Source organism: Centroberyx affinis, unplaced genomic scaffold, assembly GCF_046629955.1.
Source record: "Centroberyx affinis isolate AG114_WGS23_722 - 3 ecotype Tasmania unplaced genomic scaffold, CSIRO-AGI_Caff_v1 ptg000142l_1, whole genome shotgun sequence".
Lineage (NCBI taxonomy): Eukaryota > Metazoa > Chordata > Actinopteri > Beryciformes > Berycidae > Centroberyx > Centroberyx affinis.
Window position 1 is genome coordinate 58,863 of NW_027278840.1, and position 14,261 is coordinate 73,123.

A 14,261-nucleotide genomic window follows, 5' to 3' on the forward strand; every position below is an offset into this window, starting at 1 on the left:
CAGTGTATTGAGAGGATAGAACAATAGGGGTGTGTGTTTGTGGGCTTTTGTGTGTGTGGATATAATCCACTCTTTAAAGTAATAATCCACAACAATTTCATGTAAATAAATGTCCAATTTTCTATTCTCTACCACCGATTGGTATAACACAATAGTGATTCAACCCACTTCATGAAAGCTTTTACATTTGCTACATTTACTGTTCTAACTTAGTAGGTAGGTAGGTCTTTCCTGGGAGAAAAAAAAACAACAAAAAAACTTATGGCACACAGGAGGATGTGATGTGTTTAATGTTTCCGGCAGCAGCAAGAGAAGAACCTGGCAGTTAGTATGAGCAGTGATGAGCAGACAAAGAGAAGTGGACTACCTACAGAAACTCAAACATCAACAGATAATCCAAGGAAAAAGACTCACAGTACTGGCCACACTGTTTACGCAGACACAACCTTACGTATGCACACACACACACACACACACACAATCACCCAGGCAGGCAGCTGCTAGAGGTTTGTTTGTTTCCCTGGCTGTAAGCAGGTTGAGAGGAGACAGAGGAAAAGCTGAAAGGGAGAGGGAGATGAAAGAAAAAGAGCAGAGAGAGAAAGCCGAAATTAAGGCAAGAGAGAATTAGCATAATAGGACAGAAGTAGTATGCCCAGACATAAAGAGTGGAATGCAAGTTAATATTCAACAAATAGGGCAATAAGAACAAAGAGGTGATATAAAAGACATTTAAAGAGAGTCAAACTCCAAAAGTCCCCCTGCTGTGTGCTGTCCTCTTAACAGTTCATATGAGTGTTGCAGGGACCAAAGTGATGTCAGTAGCAAGCTTTTATGTTCCCATTTTCATTTTGATTTAATTCAATAATTTTATTCTCTCCCTCTTGCCTTGTCTCTGTCTATCTGTTTCTGTCTCTGTCTGTCTCTCTCTTTCTTTCACACACACACAAATACCTTTCTTTTTTTTTTATTTGTTTTTATTTCAGTATTTTACAGCTGCTCACATCAATTGCACTGCTCCCCCAGAACAGCCAATTATATAAAGATTATATAGTAAGAGAAGAGGTTAGGAAGTAGAGGATGAAATGAGGCTAGATGAGTAAACATCGACGGGGGGGGGGAGGAGAGATGAGGAATGGCGACAGCTTTTGCTCCCAGCAGCCAACAATTTTTCTAACAAGCTCATTAGCATCATTTGACACACGCACACACACACACACACACACACACACACACAGCAGGTTGACTTCTAATCAATGAACTGAAGCACACACATTATGCTCCAGTATTGACTGGCACAAAGTGGGGCCACTAGGGGCTATTTTCAGTCATTGTGGTTTATATAGAGAAATGGGTATGTTCCCCCTGGTATTCCTGCCATCTCTCTCTCTCTCCCTCTCTCTCTCTCCCTCTCTCTCCCTCTCTCTCTCTCACACACACACACACACGCATACTCAAGAGAGCACAGACTTAATGAAGGATTAGAGGATTAACTCTGGACTGTTAAGGGAGGTTGTTTAAATTTGTAACAGTGAGGATAATATTCCACTTCCAAATATGAATGCTCACACACACACACACACACACACACACACACACACATACATACACACACACACACACACACGCGAGTCCATTTCCATGAGAACTGGATCAAACAAAATTTAATTATTCTCTTGTCCTGCATCTTTCTCCATCCTCGGACTCTATTGATAATTTTCCTTCCTGTTTCCTCCTCACCTCATCCTCAACCCTCCACTTACCATTTCCCACTGGTTTTCTCCCCTCAGTGCCTTTCTGCTCTCCTACACACGCCTTGGCCTGCCAGAGTGGCACACACACATACAGTATACCACAGGAGTTAACAGAAACCGCCACGCATCAGATATACAATCACGAACAGACACTTGATTAAAACGCCTGAAGGCTGAGTCAATAATCCTTCAGTCCAATCCTCCAGACCTAAAACATAGAAATTGGAATATGTTATCAACAATGGACAATTACACCTGTAATAAAATGAGAATCCAGAGTTTGTGTGTGTGTGTGTGTGTGTCTGTGTGTGTGTGCGTGCGTGCGTGCGTGTGTGTGAGGGGGAGTATTTGTTCATTCCACCCAATCTGAGAAGAAGATTAAACTCAATTCTTTTACTTTGTCCCACAAAATAATTATCATTATGAATAATTCTGATTCTGCCCCCAGGACTGGATTGGGTAAAGTTCAGAGCTATGTAAAGTGACAGCCAACGGTCATCACAAGGTCTACATTTAGACGGGAGAGAAACACGTGTCAAAACAGAGAGAGGCTCTCTCCTTGTTCGCCTCATGAAGACAGCAGCTGGGACAGTACTCCTACGCATTCAATTTTCATTCCCATAATGCAGTGGTTCTCAGTCCTCATCCCAAAGCCCTGCTGGTTTCCTTTCTAGCCATCTAATCAGGGACTGATTAGCACCTGGGATGCAAACTGAATGCAATAAACTGGTAGTACAGAAAACCAGCAGCATTCTCAGTCCTGAGGAGCAGGATTAAGAACCACTTCCATAAGGATCTATTTGTCCACAACAGATGTCAGAGAAAGAAGACAAATTTCATCATTTGCAGCTCATCATAGTGTGAACAAGGTGTGAAATGCAGTGAAGAATGTGTGAATCCCTGCTGCAGTGTGTGTGTATGTGTGTGCGTGTGTGCGTGTGTGCGTGCAAGAGAGGGAAAGAGATGGGAGGAAGCTACTAAGGCATACATACTGTGGCAGAATGTCAATTTCCGTTTTCACATTTATATTTACATTTTAGGATTTTAGATGATGCTTTTAGTCAGAGCGACTTACAATGAGGGCAACAGCAGAATAGTCCTACATCTCAAACATTACTCAGCAAGCATTTGACAGAGCCAAGTTCAACATCATCTCAAATCAGTCTAGAATTTTCACATTATGAAGTTATGGTCTGGTGAAAATCCATATTAATTGTTTTTGACCTGGTAACTGTTTCAAGCGCACCTAAGCGGAGTGACACTGTAGGAAAATTTGTTGTTTGATTAATATTCACAATAATTATGTAAGTAAGTAAAGCTTTATTTATAAAGCACCTTTTAAATCCAGGGTTACAAAGTGCTTCAAAGAGACAAAGAGCAAAAACAGAAAACAAAACAAAACAACAGAGACAAAAGAGTTGTACATACAGAATAAAACAAAACAAAAACAAAACAACAAGGACAACATGAGCAGTACTGGCCAAAAGAACAAAACAAAACAAACCAACAACAAAGACAGAGTAAAAAAACAACAAAACAAAGACAGAATGAGCAGTACAGACAGATAGTAAAAAGCCAAAGAATAAACAACAGAAAAAGTATGGTCACCTCTGGATTTGAGATTAGTCTGTGGAACAGCCAGCAGTTCATTGGTTGAAGACTTAAGTGATGTAGTTGGTAATGCGCCCACTAACAATGACACATTGAATCAGGCTTCTATGGCAACAAAGCCACATGGGGTGGAAAAGTTTACACAGCGTCACTGCTACGCTGTTCTTTACTTGTTTTAACAAGGCAGACGCGAGATCAGCATGAGTAGAGAAGACAGATAGGAGGGAAAGGGAGACGTGAGAGGACTTTTCAATTCAGGCCAAGTGACTCTGCAGTCCTTACCCAGGAAAGAAAGATAATAGCCAGATAGGCAATGAAAGTATATGTGTGTGAACACAGAAGTCAAACAAGTGTTTAGACTGAGACGGTGATGAAGTATACGACTGATTGTAAATAAATGTGATTGTTTTTTGTAACTTTTGGTGTTTATGTGGTTGTTTTTGTTGGTTTAGGGTTGGTTTAGGGTTAGGATTAGGCCAGAGAGGTTGGATTATCAAGCAACAATGCTACAAATTTCATGTAGATGGCTGGATTTATTTATTCAGTTGGAAGATAGAATTTTTACCCAGAGCCTCCAACTTGCTTTTCTCACCGCTTCACCAATTCAAATAACCCCAACTTTTCACGCCTCTTTCATTTACTCTCATCTCCTCTTCTCTTCCACACCTCTCCCCCTCCTCTGTCTGCATGCAAAGGGTGATAGTGCCAGATGGGACAGAGTTTGGTTTTGATTGGTGTTGCCATCAATGATGCTTCTGTGAGAGAAGCCAGGCAGTGAAGAGGTTGAGGAGAAGGGTGAAGACGGAAGAGGGATCTTGCTCTCACACACACTTTCAACCTAGGGATTTAACATCTTCTTCTCTCACGCTTACCACACAGGTGCATATGCCTCCACAAAAACCATTACATTCACACACAGAAAAACATATGAACAGAAAGACACTTCTGAGGACCTTCCATTGACTACATTAATTACCTCACCATCTCTACTACGAGCTTGAGGTCCATTAAAAGCTGTTTGTGTGGTGTCATGTGCCAAAAACACCCTCAATCCATTTTCACACGTTCATTTCCCAGCATCTCTCTGAGCCTTACCAAGAACAGGCTGTTTCTGTTGCTGTGCCTTTAAGGCTCAATAATATTAATGACCCCTCTGTTCTGATTGGCTAACCATTTCAAGAGTGAAACGTGAGCAACAGGTAGGGAAAACTCTCCGGTAAATACACAATGACAACCGCTCAAACACTTTGTTAGTCTATTATTTCTTTAAAAAATGATAATGAGCGAACCTTTGTGATGCCACAAAGTTACGAAAGTCCAAACGGCTCATTTAGAGGCTCGGTTTTCTATGAATTGTGTGAATTTAGTTGCGAACCGTGCGTTTTGATACTTTCACGATGTTTAGATAGCACATCCTACTCCTTTATAATCAAAGAGGCGGGGGAAATCCTGTTTTACACGATATGGGACCTTTAACTCTAACCTAAACCCAGTCTTAATCTTAACGATAAAAACAGGTCCTGCCTCTATACTAGCCCCTTGGAGAAGTGAATACCAATGAAAATGACTTCACTTTTCTAAAACATACTCTCTCTGAAGGTGTGAAACTGATTCTCACAATGATAGACTTACAAGAACACAGACACACACACACACATACACACAGTATAGCCCAGGGCAATACTATTCTGTTCTTATTGTGCTCTGCCTCAAGCTATCCTCAGTGTGCGCAGTCTGAGCCGGTGCTGATCAATTCCCAGATCTTCTCATAGAAGTGAACACACTGTCATGTTTCATTACAAGGTAATGTCAGAAAGGGTGGAAGGACAGCAGTAATAAAAATGGTAAAAAAAATGAATAAATAAATAAAAGGACTGAAAAAAAGGAAAACAGCTTTTCCTCCATCACAGTGAAGGTTGGCCAAGTCTGTTGCTTTTTCTTCTCTCTACAATAGGAGAAATCTCCAATTAGACCTGTGACTCACCTGTGAATCACTATAGCCGGTTGTGTGCCCCTCGCGATCCTCCCTTAAAGATTTTTGGGGGGCTTTTTTAGTCTTTATGTGACAGTTCACAGGCGAGAAAGAGAGGAAAGATTGGGAGAGAGCGAGGGGGATGACTCCCGACAAAGCCACCAGAATGCCCGCTCCCTCCAGGTGAGGTGGGATCCTCCTCACACGGTGCCACCTCTGCGACAAGCTGGAAAGAAAGATGGGGGGAACAACTCAAGTGTGCATCACCACAACAAGCAGGGACCTCAAAATTTAGGATTAAAAGCCTCTCTCCCTCTCTCTGGCTGTAGGCAGAATACGCAGAGAGAGAAAACTGCATGGTTGTCACCCAGCAGAACAGTGTCAGAGGGATATGCACTTGCCACAGCACTCTTTGGGCAATGCATGTCTTTCTGCCTCTTGTGTCCGGTGGCTCCAAACTTTGGTGCAGCATGTAGCTTCGTTCCACTAAGTCTCAGCAGTCTGGTTCAGTTTCATCAGCCTTTCTTCCTCAACTCTTTTATTCTAATTTTTACTAATCATAGTGTAAATTGCTTGATTGAGAAATCAGCACCTGATGTCGTCCATAGCTGGTACACGACTCCCTGCGGATGGGCTGTGGAAAGTGCGTCACTCCAGGAAGATAACAAGTACACACACACTGCATATCCACAGCACTGCAAACAGTCACCACAAAGACTCAAGGTGAGGAGAAACTGATCTTTCTTGTTGTGGTTTGAATAAACTTCTGTATAGTGAGAAGCAGGCACAGTGCAGACACATTGGCATGGGCCTACATATAATACACACTATCACACACATACATAAACATGCACGAGCACACACACACACACACACACAACAGAATAAAAACAAGTGACAATTTTTTTTCCATCTGTTTGATATTGTGAACACACCTCTCTTTCTCCACACATAATGATCCCAGGAGGAGTTCCAGGTGTTCCTGTTCCTGTGTGTGTGTGTGTGTGTGTGTGTGTGTGTTTGCACGCTTATCTGTGCATGACAGTGCCCGTCTGTTAAGTGCTGTAATTGCAGCTGTGTATTCACAGTGTATGCGAAGGTGTGCACGCATGGATCTAAACTGAAAAATCACATCTTTAGCCAGAATGTTAAAACCTTTGTGCAGGTAGAAATAGGGCAAGGATTACTGGCTGGATTACAAAGGTTTCTGTGGTTTTGAAATAAAGACGGATTGCTTGTGCGGCAGGAACCTTTCTTCTGTACTGAGCCTGCCGGAGATGTGAAGAGACAGGGGTACCAGGGGATAATCTCTCTGGTCAGGCAGTTTTTGTTACTGCTGCCAGGTTATCAGAGCCACTTTACTTTAGCTTGTTCCTGCAGCATTGGTGGCATTTTGGATAGGCATGTTTCAAGGGCCTCTAGTCAGCTCCATCAGTCACAAGTGATGTAACACAAGCATCAAGCCACTGGTCAGCTCTGCCAATCAGAAGCAATGTATTAAAACAAAACTCAATCCTGACTCAGCTAGCATGTTCCAAGTTGGCAGCATGCCAGCAACAAACTGCAAATTATGCAATTATAATGCAATTAAGACAATAATGTGAGTAAGGCAGAGCCCATGTAAACACGATATTCTGATTATATTAATGCGAATATGCTTGTTATCAAAGTAAGCAAAATAACATATCGTCCGTAACATAACCTCATAACTCCAGTTTTGGTGATTTTCATGTTTTATCTTCAATTGAAGGATTACATGCACATCTAAATTATACAAATCTTGGGTTTAGGAAACATTTTTAAAGCCAATTAGATAAACTAAACAGTTTTTCTTTGTGCCTGAAAAGTTGACATTTTAGAGATATGAGGTTTTCATATGACAGCAGCGAGTACTGATTTTAATCACACTGATAGACACCAGTCAGGACATTTATATACCTTAGTTGCATTTCATGAACTGTGGTCAAATTGCACGTGTGTCCAGCTGATCGTGTCATATAGAGGTTGAAGGAAACTGAAGTCTGTCCTGGGCGAGATGAAGTGGTGATTCTTACCAGTATCTGCCATCCACAACTGCTTGTAGGATGAGGGCCTTCCCTCCCAATGGATGAAATCCCATCTGCAGCCTGTAATTTGAGGGATGTGGTGTGCATTTTCAAGCAGCCATCTGTCTCAAAATCTGATTGGCTAAAGAGAATACAAACACATTTGTGGATTGGAAGACCTGTATGAGAAATGTCTCAAAAATCTGAAAACAAATCTGAAAACAAATCCATGTCTCAGTTTTAGAAATGCAGATTCAGCAATCTGTAAATAGAAACTCACGTGTTTTTTGATGTCAGCTGCACATTCAGCACTTTAAATCTATATTTTATTTTGTATAAATATATTATTCTTGGAAATAAATATGTGTTATTCAAGTGATGGTTGGCATTACACAAGTGGGGTGACATTTGTTTGTGTATGGGAAAATAGGCTACATTTGTGTTCACCCTTGTTTATTTATATATAGATTTGAAAATCTTGTTTTGTGCATTTATTTATATATGAGGCATTCCTGATTCCATATTTTTGTAATTGCAAAAAGGATAGGTCTAGGGCTGCAACAAACAACATATAGTTCAGAAACATGGCTGTAATTATTTTGGTAAAAATTGATAGGGGTAGGACAGGAAACAAATTATAGCTTAGCAAAAAAAAAAAAAGATTTTCACAATTCTCTCTGGACTAGTGCAGTGCCCGTTCAAAACATGCCTGTTCGGAACGGGCCGATTGCTTGGCCTCCGGTATTGCTGCTTGCAGCTTTCTCGAGAACCGCTCATCCAAACAACTTCACACTCGACACTGCACATCCTTAGATCCCCAGCAATACACCCACCAAGTGTGAAGTAGATTGGTGCTTTACACAAATTTTTTTTTTAGTGCTTTACACTAATGCATTACATTTGCATTAGTGTGTGTTGGGTCTGGCCGGTGCTCTGTTGCGATTTGACCTCAAAGTCTCTGTCTGGTCCTCTGGTGCTGCTTCCTCTAGCTGCTCTCAGTGCTTCAGATGGCATCTATTGTTCCAGTGTTGTGAGCAATGTTTAATGTATCTATACTTGACACTGTATATATTATTGTCATGAATTGCCTGATGCTTGTTGTTATGATCTTGCTTTGTTTGTGCTACTGTTGCCCTGTCCATGGTTTTATTGTTTATTGCCTTGTCCATTGGCTGTTTGTGTATTCTCTTTGTGTTGTTGACATATCTCTCTCGGTTGGAACTCCCTCCCTACCTCCTGTCTAAAATCCTTTTAACTTGTGCCAGGCTGTCATTATAAATAAGTTGACCTGCCTGTTTAATTAAAGCTTAAAATCAGCCTTAAGACTGACAGCGTTATTCTCAGAACTCCAAAAGTTGCCCATTTCAACTGACCCATTTTGGTGTTTTTGCAGTTTTCACAATGTCTATTCAATCTTTAATGTTGTGACTTCCAGAGCATCTAGATATTCATGAGTTGTTCCCGTGGATTCCCACTAAAGAATAGACTGAAGGTACCTTCATTCACACACACAAACATGCATACACATACACACACGTGTTCCCACGCATACACACACACATCAGCTGGTCTGATTAGGTTAACTGAACCCCGTTCCATAAAGCGCGCTAAGAAAAGTGGGGATTAAAATCCAAAACCTGACTTGCATGAACCTAACAAATCAGTTGCGGCTAAAGCGGTTCCATAAAGGTCAATTCAAGTTCACGCAATCAGACTAATTCGAGACAGGTTCAAGTAGGCCGAAATTGCTGATCGATCGAATGCGTAAGTAGCAACTAAGTTAAAATGTAATGAAATATTTTGATACAACCAAATTAAATCTTGGGCACAATAACGTTACAATCAAACAGTTAGTAAGAACAGAAAACCTGTAGGTTATTAAAATATCTTATACAAGAATAAATAGATATTAACCTCAAGGCTGCAAATGTATACATGTTCACTCGTTTAATATATACATATAATGTATATTATGTATATTTGATGAATGATTTCAACAAATTAAACTTTTTTATGGGGGGGGGGCACTTTTAAACAGCAACAACTTGAGTGGGGAGAAAAGAACGTGGCAGCAGGTGAAAACTAAATGTAAGAATATTGTTCAGAATGGTAAGTATGCCTATAGGCTATATAAGCACTTAAGTATAATCAGCTTGATGCTAGAACTGTCCAATCTCATGATGTTTATTAATTGCAGCTGCAAAAAAGAAGAGTGATGCTGCTGGCACCGGGGGAGGGCCACCACCAGCACACTTAACTCCTGCAGAGGAGCTGGCCTTGGAGCTGAACAAGGGGAGGCCAGTCATTGAGGGAATAGAGGGGGGAACAGCGTCGGAATCCATGCCACCTAGTACAAGGAGTGACTACATAAAAGGTTGATATATCTATTTGCATATTCTTTGTTTCATATTGATGGCAAATTCTGTGTGCCTGTTGGAGCCACCAGACATCATGCAGGACCCTGTGAGTATGAGATAGTTTAAAGCACTGGTTTACTGTCAATGTTAAGTGGTGATCACTAAACAGAGTTTGATTAATGGTTTCTGGGTGAAGGCCCATCTATAAGGGAGGAGGATGAGGAGACTGTGTCTGTATGTTCAAGGAGGCCCGAGGTAAGTAATGATTGCAGATTATACACTTAAAGCCCTACTTGTGTGGTGAGGTGCTCATAGTGTTATTGGCTGCAGGACACTGAGACCCTTCTAGGACCCTCTCAGGCTGGGACCACAGGTGACAAAGTGAGTATTAACTAATGAATACAACACAATGCCAAGAGCATTCCAAAAAATAAGTAAACTTTTTGTTCCTACAGAATGCAGAAAACGTTAAGATGGTGTGCAAGCGATACCTCCTCAAACAAATGGATGCACTGGATGTAGACATCCAATACAAAAAATTAAAGATGAGGAAGTTGGAACTGGAAATCCAACAACTGGAGAAAGATGCAAGTAGAACTGCCATAATCAAGACAATGACACATTACTTTTTGTTTTTTTTGACACCATTTAATTGTATGCCTTTTCCCCCAACAGGCAGCTTCAAGTTGAAATCAAATATACAAATTATGTGACTTGTGTGAAAATGAAAACTACAAAAAACAGATTAATCAAAGCCTTAACATAAGGATTTGAATATAATGCTAACCAAAATAATTATTTGCATGAAAGTCTCTTATAACCCTGCCTGTTTCATTGTCATCGAAAATTGCCTCATTGCCCCAGTCCTCCTCTACAACCACCCTTGGCAGCCTCTCTCTCCTCAGGCAGGCGATGTTATGAAGCACAACACACGCAACGGTAATGTCACATGCCCTTTGTGGAGTCACTCGGAGGTGGTTCAGGCACTGGAACCTCGTTTTAATGAGGCCAAACGCCATCTCTATACAAGCCCTCGTGTGTGCGTGGGCAACGTTGTAGTTGCGCTGTGCCTCTGTCTGGGGCTCCTGATAGGCAGTCAAGAGATAGGGCAGGCAGGCATATCTCTTGTCTCCCAGCAAAACCCCTGAGAACTCGCCTGGATAGAGTAAAAATAATTAATCTAACTGACTATTTTTTGTAATGACAAATTGATGGTGAAGGTATTTTTAAAGCTGTACTATTTTACATTGCCATATGTTTAGTGAAAAGCCTACCTTGTGACAGTTGCTGGGAAAGAGAAGAGGCCCGAAAGATTTTGGAGTCATGAACTGAGCCAGGCCATTTTGCCTCCACGTTAGTGATGACACATTCTGCATCACAGATCATCTGAAAAAATGGAAAATGTAGGTCATTAGACTGGAATAATATAGGCATAACAAAACATGTCTAAAAAGAGGGATGTGAGTAACTATACTGAACAAAAATATAAACGCAACACTTGTTTTTGCTCCTATTTTTCATGAGTTGAACTAAAAGATCTAAGACTTTTTCTATGCACACAAAAGGCTTATTTCTCTCAAATTTTGCTCACAAATTTGTTTAAATCCGTGTTAGTGAGCACTTCTCCTTTGCCAAGATAATCCATCCACCTGACAGGTGTGGCATATCAAGATGCTGATTAAACAGCATGATTATTGCACAGGTGTGCCTTGGGCTGGTCACAATAAAAGGCCACTCTAAAATGTGCAGTTTTATCACACAACACAATGCCACAGATGTCGCAAGTTTTGATGGAGCGTGCAATTGGCATGCTGACTGCAGGAATGGCCACCAGAGCGGTTGCCTGTGAATTGAATGTTCATTTCACTACCATAAGCCGTCTCCAATGTTGTTTCCGAGAATTTGGCGGTACATCCAACCGGCAACAGGCATAAGCTACGGACAACGAACACAGGTACCGTGATGAGATCCTGAGGCCCATTGTCGTTCCATTCATCCACCGCCATCACCTCATGTTGCAGCATGATAATGCACGGTCCCATGTTGCAAGGATCTGTACACAATTTCTGGAAGCTGAAAACATCCCAGTTCTTCATGGCCTGCATACTCACCAGACATGTCACCCATTGAGCATGTTTGGGATGCTCTGGATCGGCGTGTACGACAGCGTGTTCCAATTCCTGCCAATATCCAGCAACTTGGCACAGCCGTTGAAGAGGAGTGGACCAACAATCCACAGGCCACAGTCAACAACCTGATCAACTCTATGCAAAGGAGATGTGTCGCACTGCATGAGGCAAATGGTGGTCACACCAGATACTGACTGCATATCTGTAGCGCTAGTCATGAGATCCATAGTTCAGTGCCTAATAAATGTGTTTTTTCAAGATAAAACTGCACATTTTAGAGTGGCCTTTTATTGTGACCAGCCCAAGGCACACCTGTGCAATAATCATGCTGTTTAATCAGCATCTTGATATGCCACACCTGTAAGGTGGATGGATTATCTTGGCAAAGGAGAAGTGCTCACTAACATGGATTTAAACAAATTTGTGAACAAAATTTGAGAGAAACAAGCCTTTTGTGTGCATAGAAAAAGTCTTAGATCTTTTAGTTCAACTCATGAAAAATGGGAGCAAAAACAAAAGTGTTGCATTTATATTTTTGTTCAGTGTACATTTAAAATTGTGGAGAAAAATCTGTTGAATTAGGCCTATTCTATGAAAAGATGTTTAGATCACGGTAATTTGTACTGAACAGTTGGAACAGAACCCTGGTGCCCAGTTTATTGTATAGCGCAATCTATTACAATCTATTCTATAGTAGCCTACAAGACCATTATCCCAATTAGTAGGACCGTACCTGCACATTGATACTGTGCAATGATTTCCTATTGATGAAGTCTGCCTCATGCGGACCGGACGGATGGTTTATACGCACATGGGTGCAGTCCAGAGCCCCGATAATGTTTGGGAAAGCTACGAAAGTTAAGTAAAAGGGGTTAGCCTCCAATTGTCACCTCGGACATTAACACTCAAAAATATTTCATACAATTAATGCTTGAACTTACCTCCGATTCCATAAAAGGCATCTTTAATGGTCTGAATTCCTCTGTGGCCAGGGAAGGTGATGAACACATTGAGCAGTCTTTTTAAAGACAGGTACACAACTCGTACAGAGCGGCAAACCGATGCTTTGCCAATATTCTCTGCATCTCCAACTGTGTACAAAAATGTGCCACTGGCAAAAAAGCGAAGTGCGATGCACACAGTCTGTGGGACTGTGAGCACTTTATTGCGGCGTGTGCTATTCGCAATGTGTGGCTTGAGTAATCTACAAATATATGCAATCCCTTCTCTCGAGAACCTGTACCACTCATACAGGTAGTTGTCAGGGTAAGCCAAAGGGTCTGAGCTGTCCCTGAAAGTACGTTCTCTTTGAAATGCCCAGTGTACTATGACAGCTCCCTCATCCACCACCTCATCAATGAAAGGACGCGCCATGATTGACAAAGAACAACACATGGGTTGAGGTCCTTATTTATAGACCTTTACTGAATTGATTGAAAAACCAAACACCCACTAAACACATCTAAGTTTACTTTTTGACATTGTTTCATATGTATTAACCAATACATTAACCAATACATTTTTAAACATGGTTTCCTATCGGGCAAATAGAGGATAGAGGCATAATGGATTTAGATACTACATTTCTGGTCAATATAATTTTTTGCAATTGTACTGTTAACTATTTATGTAGCTATTGTCATTCTATTGGGGTAATTTAGATTGAGACATATTTTATGTAACATAAGCCTAAACGTTTGATATCACCATATAATTAAACACATAGGTCTATATCTTATCATTTATCATTGTATAATTAATTTAATTTAATTTAATTTAATTTAATATTTATTATTTATTTAAGTTCATTTTCTATTAACTTAATTTTTTTTGACTGATAGTGGTTAATAAAGTAAAATAATATGGCAGCACGCCAGAAAGTCAGTGGTAAAGTCATCACTTTTGGGTCAGTGTTACAGGAACTCTGGTTAAGCAACAACTCAGGCTTAGCCTGACAGTTAGCCTGCCCCGGACCAGGTTAGTTTCCCAGCATAAGTTGCCATAGTAACTGAGCTTGAACTATGTTGAATTTGCTTTATGGAACTGAATCCACTGAAAATGAGTCAGACTAACCGAAAGAAGCCTGGCTTATTTGGTAAACTCGCTTTATGGAACGGGGCTCTGGAGTGGGATCCTGGTGCTTTTGGTCTAGGCTTTGCATAATGTTAGCGGTGACTGGAAAATAGAATTAAATAATTATTTGTACAAAGAAAGAGCTTACTGTGTATGCACACACATACACACACACACACAAGTGTGTGTTAGAAAAACATATGTCTCGCCAGCTGGGGCAGTGGAAGCAGCCAGAATGAGTTCTGATATGTAAGAATCTTGCAATGCCATATTAGAATCATCAAGTAGATTTATAATCAGGCAGATTGAAAGCTGCTATAGCA

The 14,261-nt window shown here is 40.9% G+C and overlaps 1 protein-coding gene across 1 annotated transcript; it reads right to left on the reverse strand.

Annotated features, from left to right (window-relative positions):
• Nucleotides 1–10,025: 10,025 nt before the first annotated feature.
• On the reverse strand, nt 10,026–13,239 carry LOC139654393 (putative nuclease HARBI1). The gene is made up of 5 exons (XM_071531452.1): nt 12,807–13,239; nt 12,599–12,714; nt 11,011–11,122; nt 10,558–10,892; nt 10,026–10,097 (listed from the first exon to the last, which is right to left on the reverse strand). Exons 1-5 carry the CDS (start codon nt 13,237–13,239, stop codon nt 10,026–10,028), a joined length of 1,068 nt encoding a protein of 355 aa, XP_071387553.1.
• Nucleotides 13,240–14,261: the final 1,022 nt, after the last annotated feature.

Coding starts and splice junctions, on each gene's coding strand:
- LOC139654393 (XM_071531452.1), bottom strand. CDS start 13,239: ATGGCGCGTCCTTTCATTGATGAGGTGGTGGATGAGGGAGCTGTCATA. Junction 11,123..12,598: donor TGCACAGTATCAATGTGCAG/GTACGGTCCTAC, acceptor CCATTTTTTCAG/ATGATCTGTGATGCAGAATG. Junction 10,098..10,557: donor ATGACAATGAAACAGGCAGG/GTTATAAGAGAC, acceptor CTGTGGTCCCAG/CCTGAGAGGGTCCTAGAAGG.